The sequence below is a fragment of the Phoenix dactylifera genome, chromosome 12 (assembly GCF_009389715.1).
Source record: "Phoenix dactylifera cultivar Barhee BC4 chromosome 12, palm_55x_up_171113_PBpolish2nd_filt_p, whole genome shotgun sequence".
Taxonomy (NCBI): domain Eukaryota; kingdom Viridiplantae; phylum Streptophyta; class Magnoliopsida; order Arecales; family Arecaceae; genus Phoenix; species Phoenix dactylifera.
Genome location: NC_052403.1, coordinates 5524153 through 5541479, shown reverse-complemented (window position 1 = coordinate 5541479; position 17327 = coordinate 5524153). Strand labels below are relative to the sequence as shown.

Below are 17327 nucleotides of genomic sequence, written 5' to 3'. Positions count from 1 at the left end.
GATAAGGCATAAAAATGAATTTATAAAACCAAGATTTCTGTTTAATTTGAGAGTTGTAATTCCTCTAGAATGTGGTCTATGTGCGAAGAGCTAGGTGATAACATTCAAACAATGTGCCTCTTCGTGCCATCATAGTTTTAAGTAAAGACAAATAATAAAGATCTACGAGAGAGAGAGAGAGAGAGAGGGAGAGAGAGGAGAGGAAGTGCATGATTACACCGGAAAGACATGAAGTGCAATTTTGAGTTATTGAAACTTGAAAAGTCATAGAATATGAAGCCCCTGCCAGTTGATCCTTAAATAAAACCCCTCTCTCTCATTGCTAGAATGGCTGGTCCATTGAATTAACGAACAAGTATCAAAATATAGTATCCACTCTACCAACTAATGTTCTTCTTCTTTTTTTTAGCAACAAATGTTCTCCAACATTGCTCTCTTTATTCAAATTGTGTTGGAGCCTCCACCTTGTCTTTGAAAAAAAAAAAAACAGTACTCCAAACAATACACGCTCTTTCCGTAAAAATACCATAATATCTTGTAATCAATTACTTATATCTTAGTATTATGTTAATGTTAATATGTTGTCTCTATATGCGTCAGTAAGTACCTATATAATTGGATAGGTGGGATCCTTTATTTTCTTCAATGCACTCTTGGTGATGGTGATAAACTTTGTCCCTACCTGCGGAAAGACGTACTAGTGTTCAGAGCCAACCTGCAAAGAAGCTAAAAGTTGATAACTTGATATCCAATTATGCATAGTTTATACTAATCCATATAGCAAACTTTCCAACTTATATTACAAGTGGGCCCTCACCCACCCCTATCGCACAAAGCCAAGCAACTGACATGGGATACCAGCAGCTGCTACCAAAGTATTCCATGTGGCAACTCCCCATCATGGCTTCACTTCCTTGAACCTTAGCCAATTGTCTCGGAGTCATCTTTTCCACTAGGTATTAGTGCTTCAATGCATTGGTTGTTTAGGGAGTCGTCACTGATGTTTGTTTCTATGCCTCCATCCAAGTGAATCCAAACAAGAAGTCTCAATTCCAGCAAAATGAGACGAACTAATGTCTAAGGTGGGCATGACAAACTTCTAGTTGTCTAATCAATAACCTTTCTTTTGAACTGTCAAACATAGCAGCTAAGCGTGATTGAAAGAAACCCTTTATGCATGACATATGGGGGCGGATGCTGTGAGGGGGTTGGTTTCCATAGAAAGGCACATATTCCATAGGATATATATATATATATATATATATATATATATATATATATATATATATATATATATATATATATATCGGGTCAAATTGTCAGCATTAGGCCATGGCTTCAGTTCTTGACGTCTTTAATCTTGGTTGGTGCGAGGTGGTGGGAGTATTTGTTTCATTTCCACTCAGTTGAGTCTGAAGGGAAAACTCATGCATGTGCATCCCCCTAGAGTCATGAGTATGTGTGAGCGCTATAATTGCAATGTTCTCTAAATTGTCTGAAAAGTTCTATAATTCAAACAAAGTCATCCATCGAAGATGCCAGCTCTTAATTATTCTGAAATAATTGAGCCATTATATATGTTTTACACATAGTACATGAATTCTTAGGTTTACAATACTTAAATATATTTTTTGAATGATCTATCGGATCATTGATGTTATCTATTTGTTGTTTTTGGTTTCCTCATTTTTTTAAGGAAAAGAATGGGATGTTATGCGTATACAAGAGCTCCGGGTTCCATATTTTGTTGTCGTCATCCTTGTGTTTATACAATTTGTCTTTCCCCCTCTCCTTCATGTTTGATGATGTTTTGATATGTTTGCACTGTTTGAGCAAAAACCGCACACGTTCCCCTCAAGGAGATGCGATTATTGGGCATGTGTCATGCATGTACATGCATGATAGACAACCAGCCTGTACTTCAGCATGAACATTTTAGTACTTTAGTAAACTGCCATCAAACTAAAATCAACATATATATGAACTCTTTAACTGACTCTTAATAATGGAGGCTAGTCCCTCCAATTTGTTTCTTTTGCATATATGTTACCCGAACCATCCATAAGTACCAATGCATTCTGAAGCACCTAAATTGTCTCTTGGGAGTGGATGGTTATATGTAGAACTACTCAGTTCACACCACAAAAATCTGTCACATCCTTGCGAGTCCTCTTGATCTCACTTCTTTTGGCATAAGTGTAGATAATGGAAGTACATCATCAAGAGCATAGAACCTCTACGGTGCATGCATGGGCTGCATCGTAGAGCGCTATGGAGTCTTTAACGATCGCCATCATAAGATGGATGGCCATCGAATTATAAGATGATCTATAAGCATAAACACATACCATATCATACATAATGCACAAGCTATGGCTTTGAGGATCCTGGTTGCCTTAATAACCCCTAATAGTTTTAGGAGACATGATAGGATCTATTAAGAGAGAGAGAGAGAGAGAGAGAAAGAAAGTATGATCACAATAAAAGTGCGTCTCCCCCTAATAGTTTTAGAAGAGATCTATTGAGAGAGAGAGAGAGAGAGAGAGAGAGAGAGAGAGAGAGAGAGAGTATGATCATGATAAAAATACATCTCCATAGTTTCAGGTCTCCCCCTTGAGAGAGAGAGAGAGAGTATGATCACGATACAAGTACATCTCCATAGTTTCAGGTAAGGAAATCCAAAAGGCAGATCCTGTAAGCCAGCAGTATTACATACGTAAAAGTGCCAAGGGTGGAAGAAGAAAATATTCCAAGGTGAGGGGGGTGGATTTAAAATGCTCTGGTGGTAAGTCAGGAGATCCCGTGAGGATTTTTAATACCGATCGAGTTTCTTGCGAAAAATTTCACTCGCACACTCGGCCTGGGAAGTGGGAAGTCAACCCACCAATGTTCATGCGGTAACGTATCTTTCATGGCTACACTCGAATCCTGTGAATGAGAAAGGATGTCTGTCCACATGTCATGGGCCTCATCATCATTTATCCATGCAATGCATGTCGACGGCCATATACGATCCACGCCACTATGCCTTCATGTGTCACGGGTCCATGGCGACTTCTCACTTGGCCCACTCTATGAACCATGTAAGGACCCTAATTAAAATAATTTAATACTTTTCTTTCCACATAAGTTGACAGTAGAAACTACTGCAAGCCTTATTAAAATGGGGTAATTAATTCCCACCCTTCAAAAGACGGTGCTATAACAAAAAAATCCTTGGTCTTAAAACTTTTCGTTCAGTATCTCCACTAACTTTAATTTCCGGTCCCTTAGCTTCTTTCTTTTTTTTCAAAAAATACTGAAAATGCCCCTGCCCCTTTTGATCTTCCATTCCCAGAAGAACAAGAAAAAAAACGTACGGCCGCCGCCAACCACTGCCCGTCCCCGCCCGAGCTCCCTCCTGTGGCCGCCGCCGACCCTGGCTCGCCCCCTCCCAAGCCCCCTACCGCGGCCTCGCTCCCTCCCAAGCCCCCTCCCACGTTCCGCCCCTACCTAAGCTCCCTCCCGCGACCGCCGCCAGCCCCGGCTTGCCCCCTCCCGAGCCCCCATCCACTGCCGCGCCGCCAGGAATGCCCCCGCCTCTTCACGAGCCCCCTCCTGCGGTTGTCGCCGGCTGCAGCCCGCCCTCCTCCCGCGTCCGCCGCGGCCCAGCCCCTTTCCGAAGCCGCCGGCCTCGCAAGAGGAGAAGTGTTCTCCGCCCAGCCGCGGCCGCCGCCGACGGCGGCCCCGCCCCCTCCTGCGGCCCCCTCAACGGCCGCCATGGCTCGGCTCCCTTCCGGCGCCGCCGGCTCGCAGGAGGAGAAGAAAGAAGAAAGAAGAAGAAGGGAAGAAGAAAAGAAAGAAGAAGAAGGAAAAAGAAAAGAAAAGGAAAGAAAAAAAGAAAGAAAAGAAAAATGCATAAATAAATAAATATAAATAAATGAATGAATAAATAAATAATATATTCTAATGAAATAAAATAATTATAAAAAATAAATAAATAAAGCTGCCACGGTCGGGCCCTCTCCCGCGGCCTCCTTCTGCAGCCGCCACGGTCCGGCCTCTTTCCGACGCTGCTGGCTCGCAGGAGGAGAAGAAAGAAGAAAGAAGTAGAAAGGAAGAAGAGAAGAAGAAAAAAAAAGAAAAGAAAAAAAGAAGAAAAGAAAAAAAAGAAAATAAAAAAAAAGAAAAAAAATAGAAGAAAAGGAAAGAAAAAGAAAATTTAAGTGTGTGTAGATAAAACTTGATTGGGTATAGAGAACACTTAACTGTGTGATGCACACAATTAACTATGTACAGAAAAGATTTAAATATGTGCAGAGACGACTTAATTGTGTACAGAGAATACTTAACTGTGTGCAAAGAAGATTTAAATGTGTATAGAGAAGACTTAATTATGTACAGAAAATACTTAACTGTGTCATGCATGTGTATAAAAGATTTAAGTATGTACAGAAAAGACTTAATTGTATACAAAAAAACACTTAACTGTATGATGCACGCAGTTAAGTGTTATCTGTATACAATTAAATTTTCTCTGCATACATTTAACTGTGTGATACAGAGAATACTTAACTATATGCAGAGAAGGAAAAAAAAAGAAGCAGGAAATAAAAAGAAGAGAGGGAAAGAAAAAGAAGAAAAAAGGAAAGAAAAAGAAAAAAAGGAAAGAAAAAGAAAAAAAGGAAAGAAAAGGCAAATGAGGAAAGAAAAAGAAGAAAAGAAAAAAGAAAAGAAAAAGAAAAAAAAGGAAAGAGAAAGAAGAAGATAAAAGAAAAAGGAAGAAAAGGAAAGAAAAAGAAGAAAAAAGAAAGAAAAAGAAGAAAAGGAAAAAAAAGAAAAAAAGGAGGAAAAAAAGGAAAGAAAACGAAGAGAATGAAAGAAATGTGATGCATAGAGCACTTATTTATTTATTTATTTATTCGTTCATTCATATATATATATATATATATATATATATATGTGTGTATATATATACATTTATTTATTTATTTTTCTTTTCTTTTTTTCTTTCTTTTTTTTTTCTTTTCTTTTTTCTTCTCTTCTTCCCGATGCCTCTTCTTCTTTCTTCTCCTCCCTCCTTCTCCTCCCGCAAGGCTGGCAGCGCCGGAAGAGTGCCGAGGCCGGCGGTGGCTCGGCGACATGACCGGTGGAGCGCGGCCGAGATCCTTTCTCCTCCGGATTCTCTCGCGGGCGGCAACGGTGGAGAAAAAGCACGGGTGGAGGTCGAGGGCAAGGGAGGCGGCGGCAAAGACAGAGTCGCACTTAGCCTGGAGGTCGGAGCCGATGATGCGGAAGCGGAACGGGCACACGCGGACCTTACAGAATGGCTTGGAAGGAATATGATTCAAAACAGGGAAAAAAAAAGGGAAAATGAAGATGAAGGAGGTGAAGGGCATTATGGTTTTTTCATGAAAATTTATTATGCATTGGAAATGGGTATGGATCAGTTGTTAAAGTTATGTTCACCAGGGATTAAACATTACGGTCAAAAAATGGACCAGACATTAGTTTCCCCTATTAAAATTAGGACATCTTAACACGCATCACTTCATGGACTTGGTCCCTCTCCAATTCACTGCTACCATACACCGTGTATGGTTGAGGAGGACCGGGAATTAAAAAAAAAACATCTAGTTATATAGACCAAGTGTCAAAAAGAACGGTGAAGAAGGGCTTATTGTTACTTGTTAGAGTTCGATCTACCGAGGGATCGGTCAATAAGAATTCCCTCAAAATTATAAGGACTTGTAGATACTACTTCACGTTGGAGTTGGTATGCCATGTTCATCGCAAATGGAAGGTTTCTAAGGATACATGTCATATCCTAATTCCTATCACACAGCTGAGATCTGATGAGATCTGCTCTATTATATGTTATCATCTATAACGTCAACTAGCTTCCTACAGCAGTAATTTTGAAAGCTAAGAAAGCTTTGTTGATCAAATAAGAAAGAGAGTAATGGAAGACAGCAGTTTAAGCAAAAAGTATGGCAAATTGGTCAGGTATGAGAAGAGACCATTGGATCCTGACCTATAACAAGATTACCAACTTGCCAGGTTTTTGTCACTTTTATTCCCAGAAATAAAAATGGTGCAGCAGATTGGTAGCCAACATGGCTGCTCCATCCAAATATCTACTGTTTGGATACAGGATGGCTTCAATCATTACTCTGTATGTTAGATTGTGGTATAGATGTCTACTGTTTGGATACAGGATGGCTTCAATCATTACTCTGTATGTTAGATTGTGGTATAGATGGTACTGAAATAGGTTCATGCAGAACTTTGAACCTTTTATATATGTTGCATCTTTGGAGCACTAATGCACCACCAGAAAAAATAAAAATAAAAAAAAAAAAATCACACATCCTCGATCATCCTCTCTCTCTCTCTCTCTCTGTACACTTAATTTATTCAACCAATCGAGAATAAATACATCCATATCTTCTGTAGATGCTGAGCCCAAATCTGTGTAAGCAATTATTCACGGCACCATGCACTAATCTTTTTTGACTCCCTCGAGCATCTCCGATCGCATGATAGAACCGCAGGTTTTAACAGCCTCCTGATCATGGACAATGAAACCAATGGATCATGGCAGGTATGCTTCACCTTAGGCTAAATGAAGAGAAAGGGTCTCCATGCACCCCGAGTTTCCAAAGCTTATGGTCAAAGTTTCCCATCCACCTCAGGGGGAAAAGCTATTTCTGTTCGTTTCTGAAAGTGTATGTTGCCCATCAGTCCGATTAAATATTCATTTTAAGCCTTTATGCTTAGTATTAATGCAAAACAGTTTTATCTGACAAGAATAAAATAAAACTGCAGTAATTAAAGAGGCAAAGAGTTGATTATAAAATAAGATGCAGTAAGAAATCATAATTCAACAAACTAAAATGACAGAAGTCAAATGAATAGCAATTGAAGAACTCTTTTAATTCAATGCAGCAAGAAAAAATAACTGCAAAAACTAGAGGACTGAGAAGTTAAAATGGAATAGCAACCTGAGGGAAAACATTGTATTTCAATCACCCATCGGACAAGGTATACCTTTGGATCATAGAGTTGATACCTCAACAACGAGGACAAAATATAAAAAAAGCAAAGAAAACTCGAGCATTGAGAGTGGCTGAAGAAGATGACAAAGGCCACCTTGTACGACCATATGTGGGTAAAATTCCTTTCAACTCATTTGTTTTCTCCTCGAGATGAAGTGCAAAAATTATCAATAAAAAAGTAAGTTTTCTGGCATTGGAAAAGTGAATCTCTTCAGTCGGAAAGCTTCTATCATGGGGAGGAGAAGTTAAACTGTAGGCCGGTCTTTCCATTGTCATGCCCAAACTGTTTCAGTATGTAACAGTAGTTTATCTGAAAGTAAAACCCATATTTGTTAGGAAACGCAAAAGTCAATCTTTTTAGTTAGTTAAAATTCAGATTGACATGTTTTGGAACAAACCTCCATACGGAACAGTTTTGTGGGAAATATTATGCCAAATCCTGCAGAGCTTCTAAATGACTCCCCAAAGTTCCAAAATGAGAAATCCTTGAACGTGTTCTCTGTCAATTTAGCAAGATTCCCAGCATTGATAAATACATGACCATGTATTCCAGATTCTCTGAACAGTTTAAAGGGTAGGTCAAATGAAAGATCGACAAAGGCAGCAACTGCAAGGTCGCCTCCCAGGACATCCCTTTCAGAAGAGGCCGGGGAATCATCTTTATCGGATTTGCTAGCGATGAACCTTCTTGAGTCAGTCGGGCCTAATCCTCTTGTTCTGAACCCTAACAAGGAAGTGGGCCCGCTCAAGTTGCAGACGGGAGAAGAATGACCACCCATGTAGAATCGCTCAGGCAATGGTGAAGGCAAGTCCATAAATCCCCTTCCCCATGGCAGAATGGCACCTGCTGCAACTCCAATATTGAGAGCAGCTGCAGAGTTATAAAATCCCAAGTGAAAAGCGCCTCGAAGATCAAACTCCTGTTACAAGGTATGACGAGAGCAGACAATAATGAGATGAGATACAATTCTGCCTCATGGAGATCAATAACATGACTTTATAGGCCTAAATCACGAAGAGCTGCTATGACGTATATAGTATAATGTACTCGAAGAATGTAATATGCCATGGAAATGTACAATATAGTATAATTTGAACCTACAGACAGTCCACCCAAACAGGGAATGATTTAAGCCACCAGCCACCCAATCACCACAGGAACGAAACACTGTCTAAGACTAGTCCCACCCTCTTCACTCCCTATACCCTCCCCCTCCCCCCACCCCAACTCCATTCCATTTGGTGTCCCTCAATAATCAAATCTTTTAAGAATGATTCATAAGCTAGCTTAGGGCCTACCTGGAATTAAACCACAGTTAGATGATTCATTACCTACAGCCAAAAGGACCCATTGATGGGAACGGAGCCAGAGAAGGCTGAAATGGGAAAAATACTCCTTTTAACACAACCCTCTATTAGGTTTCAAAAAGAATAACATCACAAGATTACTATTGTTCCATTGAAACTAAACAAATGCAACTTCGTTTTTGTAGAACAGGTCCTTGCATATCATTCTTTTACCTGAATATCTAATTCCTCCCATCATATACCATGAGAATGAGAGGTTCATTTCAGCAAAACTTTCTAAACCCTCCTCTTCTCCAACACAAAACAATGCATATAACAACAGTGTTTGAACCCGAGGACACACGCCAAACTGCTCAGGCGGCCAGATCATGGGTTCACGGTTTAGCCACAGGTCGATCAGCAGCCAAATATATAAGCAATGAAATTCCAACCCCTCTTCACCTATAATTGACTCACATCCCACAGTCTGCCTTCATCTCTGCCGTCCGAGCCCTTCCTTAGCCGCCGCCTGCTGCTGACTCAAGCATGGTAATGCAGTCCCTCCCTTTGCTATTGGCATCCCTATGTTCCCCCCATGCCAACTTCAGCACACATCCGCTTTAAGAAATCCCTACACTGTCCATCACTTCGCCATCACTATCATCCATTCCTCCACCACCTCCAACTCAATCCTCTAAAGCAGTCCCTCCCTCAACTAAGCCCTAATTGCCATCCCTCGCCTCTTGCATCGTCAACCTTTCCCTCTCCCTCTACAATATTGAGGATCCACAATCAATCATCCCTTGTCCGATGCCCAGGCTACCGTCAAGGACATGTTGCAACCACCAATAGAGGAACAAGAACGAGGTAGCTAGGACTTGATATAGGGTATTCCTGTTTGGAGATCGGGGATGCCATTTTTTCTCTCTTTTGGGGACACATGGTTTATTGGTCACTTCACCTGGCTATTTTAAACAGCCAAACAGGCCGATTGATGGTCTGAGCAGTTTTCAACCATTTCCTGGTTTATATATGACCTAACCTGTATTTAGTTTCCGGGAATGGGTTTGGCAGGTTGACCCGGTATAGCACTGTCTACTTGTTCATTTATTAGCTAAGTTTTACATTTTCAGATACTAATTGGCATTCTGCTTGTTTCTTTACTTTGTGATCAGAAACAACCTCACATTCTCTATGTGAAATGAAGTTTCTGCATCATTGTCCACAATCATGTCTTTCAAATTGCCTCATCCACTTCATCATCTCAGAATATTCACTTGAACTACCGCTACCAAGCTGCTACTGATTTCTTCTATGCCGGAATGTCTTTACCAGCTTAAGCAAGGTTAGGAACTAATCTTATTATAATGTCTTTAAATTCTGCCATTCTCTGGTCATGAATTTTCTTCCTTGTCTACCTCAAATGGAGATGTAAAAATGCAGGTTCACTCGAAAACATGAGAACTTTTGTCAACTAGAATGTCGAATTAAACTTGCTGTCTTTGGAATTTTACATTTCCCCATAACTAGAATTTTTTCATGTTTTACACTCTTTTTGATGTATATGTTTCCTTCTAATTTTACCTATGCATCATTTGATTTATCACTTAACTTTCATATTCTTTTAACAATACTAACGGTAATAAGGTAGAGCTCTTGGTGGAAGTGCAGATTATCAATACATTTTGAGAAGGAGGAGAATGAGGGGCCAAAATATACCCAAGGCCAGAAAAATCTCAATTTTGATATTATAATACTATACATATGACAGTTATTGAGTTCTTTTTTGAGGAAATCAATGCACCTATACCAGGTCTAGAGTTTTGGTGATGCATCACCCAAAAATCAAACCCAGAACCTTTGGTTGCTAAGCAAAAGGATGTGACTTTTAGGGCAAGTCCCAGTTCCAACAGTTAAACAGATTCTTAACTGCCGGAAAAATTATCTGAGGAGGGCACCCATTTAGTTTCACATGCTAGTGTATCAAAGAAGGTAGCTATGAGAAAGGTGTAATGCTCATCTCAACTACACTTTGCACAATTCATATGTCCTTGTAAACTAGCAAGCAGTTTATTTAATAGAAATGAATGAGGACCAGGAATACCTTGACACAGTTTGCGTATTTAAAAGTACACAGATTACTTGTCAAATACAAGGAGATAAAATACAACTTATGAAACCACGTGAAGCAGCAAGCAGTTTCTTTAATAGAAATGAATGAGGACCAGGAATACCTTGACACAGTTTGTGTATTTATAAGTACACAGATTACTTGTCAAATACAAGGAGATAAAATACAACTTATGAAACCACATGAAGCTTAAGGACGAGACCTGGAGAGACCTTTGCTTGGAGGCATACCCATCCCAGTGCTGCCTTTATTATTAACTTAGACTATTCCGAAGAGTCTAAGATAAAAACTGTGAACCTTTCTTATGTGAAATCATTATAAAGAATAATCCTATTATTAAGCTCTACAACTTGAGAGTTTGATCTCTGCCACATTCTGGAAGGTTGATTTGTGGACGGATGCTCCCTTATAACACATTATTGCTAGAGCACTTTGAGGTAAAGGCATCTACAGACCTTTATGAATAAACAAAGTTGGATGTTTGTTCAAAAATTATGATTGATTGCCAACTTCAAAATGTACAGTTAATATATTCTGCTCATAATAACTGCAAAGTGTTGAAACCTAAACCACAATTCATGAATGACTGAACAAAGAAATCACAATACGCCACTCAAGAGCCTTGGGAATAAGAAAAAAGCACGAGGCACAGAAATTTTGAGTTATAAAATCACTATCATCTAGGTCAGAACTAAAATAGCATGGCCATATATAGCAGTAATTTTCAAGAAAAGAAACAGCAAATTAAGTACATTATCATGAATATCTATATGAGCTTTGCAAAACTCAACACTATCATGCTAAGGCATCCGTAAGACAGTAGAATGCAAAGGAATTTCAGCCTTGACTGCAGTCTAAAGCTAGTGCCCAAAATTGTTCACAAATTAATGGGTTCTAACCCACCATGCAAAGCACATGCACAGTATCTGCAGTTGAAAGTAGGAAAGTTACCCCATTAACTACGGAATGATTCACAGTTACAGACATCCAAAATAAAAGGCTATAACAAAATCAGCTTCAGAAAATTGCTGTCTATGACTCACAATTACACACTAGCAAACCTTTGGTGTAACAAATAAATTAATTTAAAAGTTTAAATCGTGCTGCTAGAATTATGGAGAATGTGTGGCTATCAAATTTATCCCGGGAACTCTATATTAAAATAAGAGGAAAAGGTAGAGCATTGTACCTGCCGAATAAATCGTAAACTTTTACTATATGGTCCAAGACCACCAACTTGAGTAGTAGAAAGAAAAGCATATCCACGAGTTGGTCTCAAATGTGAATCTCTGCGATCAATCTTATACGTGTATTTTACCGAGGAGAGAAGACTATGTCCTAACAACCTCCTTACTATCTTGGATGCCGTGCGACTTGGATCAGTTAGGTTACGCCACGTAAGATTGTAAGCCAAGTTATGGTGCGTTGTGGAAAGCAAACCGAAAGAAAGGCCCAAAAGATGTTCTTTATATGATGAAAACTTCAACCAATCTTGAGAAAGTAATGAAACTCGAGCCATAAGAGGAGTTGATATTGCTTTGAATCTGGGCAAGGACAATCCAGCACTTATCTCTGATGCTTGGTCCCAGCCATAAGCCCCAGAAGCATCCCAAATGTCACCGTAGCCAGATAAATTTTTCAACTTAAGTGATCCTTCAAGTGACCAAGATCTAGCCTACAAAAAGCATGCTAAAACAATCACGAAGCATGCAAAAGGAAAACCATTTAAATAACGTCAAACATGAATCAAGTGAATCTATACTACAATTCAGCACTAAAAATCTCCTGCTCTCATTGAGTAAATTCAAACCCCGGAGAGAGAGACACTAACTGTCAACATGTCAAACAGGACAGAGAATATTAAAAGTTCCATAAAAGGTCCATCGTGCAGATATTAGAGAATATGACAGAAATTTAAGAATGATAAGCAGTAAAAATAAGTTAACAATTACTATTTCAGATAATGAGTTTTAAGATGTATTTATAACTACCAACAAAAAAAGTGTTTATGGGTGCATCCATGTGCATGAAAGAGTGATTGTACACAAAAGAAGAGAATGTATTTATACAGGTGGGCATCATGGTCTTAGGAAAGGAACTTGCTACATGCACTCCTGCAGTCCTACTTTTATTGTTGCACTCTTGTGATGTCTCTTTAAAGAATTTGTTTTAGACACATGGATAGCGCAATTGTGGCATGAGTATAGATTTATGATCCTTTTAATTCATAAACAAATTAAATTAGCAGAATATCCTATGGCAGTCCGTGACCATTATATGACGGTGTAATTACAGATTTACAATAAGGATTTTATGCAGAAATAAATGAGCATTTGGCAGGATTGTATGAATGTGACTGATCTATGATGACTTTGACTTCATCACATGCAACATATCTAATTGAAAAGAATAACTATTAGATGGTCGTGATAAATATGACTTACCATTATTTTTCATTTTTGTGAATAATGTAGCACATGATTCTATAGATATTTTTGATCCCATCCAATATTCTGAGCATGGTGTTTTAATTAATGATGAATGTTTAAATAATCAAGATTTAATAAACAAGTGATGGGCTTGTATCATGAGAGAAAGATAATTTGAAAAAAAAGGAACAAGTACATTTACTAATCTTCTATGAAGGGCAAATTGAAAAAGAAAGAAGATTTTCATCCTTATTTGAATATAGAAAAAAAGTTAAATGGTTCGCTAAAAGTTGCATGGTTGAATCAACCCAAATATCAAAACAAACAGTATAATTAAAATTAAAACAAATACACCAAGACCTACCTTTAGAATGCTCAATGGTTGTATGCTGGAAATAGTCAGCAAGAAATCATGTTCCTTTAATCTCATGATCAGAAGATGGTTTCAATGGTCAAGCTGATACTTCAATTCAACACTTTTTGTGACCACCCTAAAGTCCATTTTGGTCCATCTCCTGTTTAAGTGCAAAACATATTCCAATTGGACTCTTAAATCATTGATCCATCTTTATGTCTTTTAGTTTAATTCGCTGATTTATTTGCACCAGTGGAGAAAAATATACAAGTAACTGCTTGTTGACTGGTCACACAATTGAAGGTGGGCTCGAACTTGAAGTCTCAATTCTCAAATTCTAAGCAGTGACAATGGTCACAAAGGATTTCACCCTCTTCCAGACCTAGCTTCCTTTCCCTTCCAACTTGTTGAAATTTACAAAGAGTGATTGTCCTCTCTAGAATGCATGAAATACATATCCATACTAAATATGCAACAATATGATCATTGGTCAGAATGAGTACATCAAAATGTGCGATTTTATATACAGATTACGGGTGAGAAAAAGGATATAAAAATCCAAGAATGGACAGAAGTACTTAAAAATGTTTTGAGTACATTTTCCATTTCGGACAAACTGACCTATAACATCGACAAGGAATATCTGACTATGGGGATCGCACACGAGAACTATACCAATGATGTTGCATCTTCCGGCATTCTTTTGTCTGCATACTTAACACCATTACTGATCCATTTCGGACAAAAGCACTAAAAGAAAGCAAAGTCAATACTTTCTTAGCCCATGCTGCCACAAAACCAAAAAAACTTCTTTTGCTTGTTCTCACACATGATCCTAGAGAACCAACTCAAAGTAGATGACATGTTGTGAAAATCCAAATGCAGTATAGGGTTTATCCATAAAAAACAAGCAAAAATATCGACAAACCCACCCAACCTAGTCAATCAACTGGGGGAGTAAACAAGCCACTGAAAGTCCTAGACCTATTCCTTCTGGGCTAGAGAGAGGGTCCATCTATCGAATCACTCTAAACAACAAAAAGCAGTACTCCTTCAGGCCGGACAAAGTGAGGTCGCTGTTCACAATAGTGCTGATAAGAAGATCGTCGAACCCTCCCAGAACCAAAAAGAAAGACCCAACGAGGTGGATCGAAAGGACGATCCTAACTACTGCCCGTATCAAATAACTTCACAATGCTTTCTTCTAGCAAAGGGAACCTCATTTATCAAACCAACCCGCAATGAAGCAAGAAAAAAGTCAGCAGAGTCGCAAAGAAACTAGTAAATCTCCTACTTATTGGAAAAAAAGAATAACGAGCTCGATTCTTACCTCGGGCTTCGTGAGGATGCCAATATCGCCGGTGAGTGGATTCTTGGCCTCCGCTACATCGATGATGACATTAGCGGTGCCAGGAAGCTCCGGGGGGCCAGCATCAAGCGTGATGCTCACCGAATCGAAGACATCCATCCGGCGGAGCCGCTCGTTTGCGGCGCCGGCGGCCTGGAAGAGCTCCTGCATCGTGGACGCCGACCGGAAGGCGTCGAGCACCTCGGCCTCGATCAGGGAGTCCTTGGTCTTGGCGTTCCCCCTGATCACCACGTCGTGGACACGGAGCCTCACCGGCCCGCTCGACAGGCGGCGCAAGAGGCGCTCCACCTTCTCCCTCTCCGACGGAGGCCCGCCCCCGCTCTTCCTCTCTCCTTCCTCCTCCTCCTCTTCATATTCTTCTTCCTCTCCTCCGTTTTCGTCCTCGTTCTCTCCTCGTCCTCCTCGTCCTCTATTGCCGTTCTCTTCGGATTCCTCAGCTTCTTTCTTTTCTTCGGCGGTAGGGTTTTGATCTTTCTCCGAGGGTCCCGCCATGAGAGCAGGGGAAATAGGACGGGTTTTTGATGCTGCTCGGCGAGGTTTGTGTCGGAGAGTTGGCTTGGTGCGCAGGCTCTCGTCTCAGTACTTTTACGTCTTTTCCTTGCCTGCTCTAGATTTCCAGTCTGATGGGTCGAACTTTAGATGGGCTTTGACATGAGCCCATTGATGCCTTATGTTGGCCCATGCCCACATAAACCCCCAGTTTAAGCACAGGGTGGGTGGGTGTCCAATCCTCTTTGGGTTTGGTCTAAAATCACAAGTCATTCTTTATAACAACCTCTTCAAAATACTAGTCGAAAGATATTATTTGAGTTTCTTAATCCTGTATAAGTATCTAAGTGTTGGAATTTGAATGAATTTTGAAAAGTTTTAAAGAGGTGTAAATAAAAAAGATTTGTAACCCCCAAATTTTTAAAAGAGTTGTTGTAACATTTAAGTATTTCAAATTCCATTTGGAAGTTTCAAAAACTTCCCATTATCTTTCATTATGGCCTTAATGAGGCCATAAGTATTCAACCGTTATGGTTGGATTACACAAGGCCTATAAAAGAGCCATTCCCTGCATCTAACAAATATACAATTCAAAACCCTTCTTCTTCCTCTCATTGTTTCTCTCTACCACCATTCTCTCTTTTACAATTTTCTATATTATTGGGCAACCGATATAGACTAGGTAATCTGCCTACTACAGACGTGCACTGTAGATTAGGCCCGCTGTGAGCCGTTTGGGTTGTATCTTGGAGCCGTCGCTGACCGCCAATACCTGCACGTGGGGAGGCAACAACGGTTTTAGGACAGTGCGTCTTTTGGCGTGCCTCTCACACCTCACAGGCCAGATATTTTCTTACCACTATTTTATTATAATTGTTAGATTTTCTTTTTATGTGATTTAAATATTTTACAAAGCATCTTGATAGATCAACATTCTAAAACCGTTGTTATATTGTTTCATTTATATGTTTATATATTCTGCAAGATGCATAGTTGAACACTGTTTTTGTTCATCTTTGATAGAAATCATTGCTGAATACACTTTAAATAATAATATATATATAGTTTAGCTTTAGATTCTCAATTTTAATATTAAACTGTTTAATAAAAAAACAGTTTACTGCTTAATTAAAAAAAAACAGTTTACTGTTTAATTTAAAAAAAACAGTTTACTGTTTTAATAAAAAAAAAGTTTACTGTTTTGATCAAGAAAATAGATTACTGTTTTAATTAAAAAAAACAGTTTACTGTTTTACTGTTTTAATAAAAAAAAAGTTTACTGTTTTGATCAAGAAAACAGATTACTGTTTTAATTAAAAAAAAAAACAGTTTACTGTTTTAATTAAAAAAAAACAGTTTACTGTTTTAATAAAAAAAATAGTTTACTGTTTTAACAAAAAACAGTTTACTGTTTAATCAAAAAAAAACAGTTTACTATTTTAATAAAAAAAAACAGTTTACTGTTTAATAAAAAAAACAGTTTACTGTTTAATAAAAAAAACTGTTTAATCAAAGAAAACAATTTACTGTTATTAAAAAAAAAAACAGTTTACTGTTTCAACAAAAAAACAGTTTACTGTTTCAACAAAAAACAGTTTACTGTTTAATTAAAAAAACAGTTTACTGTTTTAATTAAAAAAAAACAGTTTATTGTTTTAATATAAAAAATAGTTTACTGTTTTAATTAAGAAAATAGTTTACTGCTTTAAAAAAAAAAAGTTTACTATTTAATATATATAAAAAAAAAAGTTTACTGTTCTGATTTAAAAAAAAAAAATAGTTTTGGTGAAGATATAAGTATTAAATCTAATTGGTGACATTAGGGTTGTTTTCCTTTACAATTATTAGTAAAGTTATTGTTACATAGTATATTATTAAGAGATACTCTTAGGAACATCTTGTTTAAATTTATTCATTAGTGACATTATTGTTATTATTTTTCCTCATAGTTGAATACTCTACTGCCCTTTTTAAACTTTAAAAACTTAGAGTTTAAAATTTAGAATGGCAAATATGGAAGAAGCTAATAGTATTAAGCCTGAAAAATTTAGTGGACAAAATTTTCGTAGGTGGCAAAGACAACTTAAATATTGGTTGACTGTGTTAGGACTTGTATCTGCAATAGAGGAACCACGGTCTAATCAAGAGTTACCTTCACAAATGACTAATGAGCAAGTAGAGTACCACTGCTATAATAGAATACTTAGTGCTTTGTCTGACCATCTTTATG

At 38.3% G+C, this 17327-nt stretch overlaps 1 protein-coding gene across 2 annotated transcripts; it reads right to left on the bottom strand.

Moving 5' to 3' along the window:
- Positions 1-6235: 6235 nt before the first annotated feature.
- LOC103722779 (SAM50-like protein SPAC17C9.06) lies at positions 6236-15164 on the bottom strand. Of its 2 annotated transcripts, XR_003382795.2 has the most exons (5): positions 14570-15164; positions 11645-12130; positions 7436-7957; positions 6984-7347; positions 6236-6699 (listed from the first exon to the last, which is right to left on the bottom strand). XR_003382795.2 is itself a non-coding variant. In XM_008813460.4 (4 exons), the coding sequence occupies exons 1-4, from the start codon at positions 15098-15100 to the stop codon at positions 7267-7269; spliced, it is 1620 nt and encodes a 539-aa protein (XP_008811682.2). In that variant the 5' UTR covers positions 15101-15164; the 3' UTR covers positions 6869-7266. The 2 variants fall into 2 exon arrangements, 1 of the variants encoding a protein (XP_008811682.2); XM_008813460.4 differs by lacking the exon at positions 6236-6699 and having other exon boundaries at positions 6869-7347.
- Between the last annotated feature and the right edge of the window lie 2163 nt (positions 15165-17327).

Excerpts from the sequence above, each read along its gene's own strand:
- LOC103722779 (XM_008813460.4), bottom strand. The coding sequence starts at position 15,100 with ATGGCGGGACCCTCGGAGAAAGATCAAAACCCTACCGCCGAAGAAAAG. Across the intron at positions 7,958-11,644 it reads GTTTACGATTTATTCGGCAG|GAGTTTGATCTTCGAGGCGC; the intron begins GTACAATGCTCT and ends ACCTTGTAACAG. Across the intron at positions 7,348-7,435 it reads CAAAACTGTTCCGTATGGAG|ATAAACTACTGTTACATACT; the intron begins GTTTGTTCCAAA and ends TTTTACTTTCAG.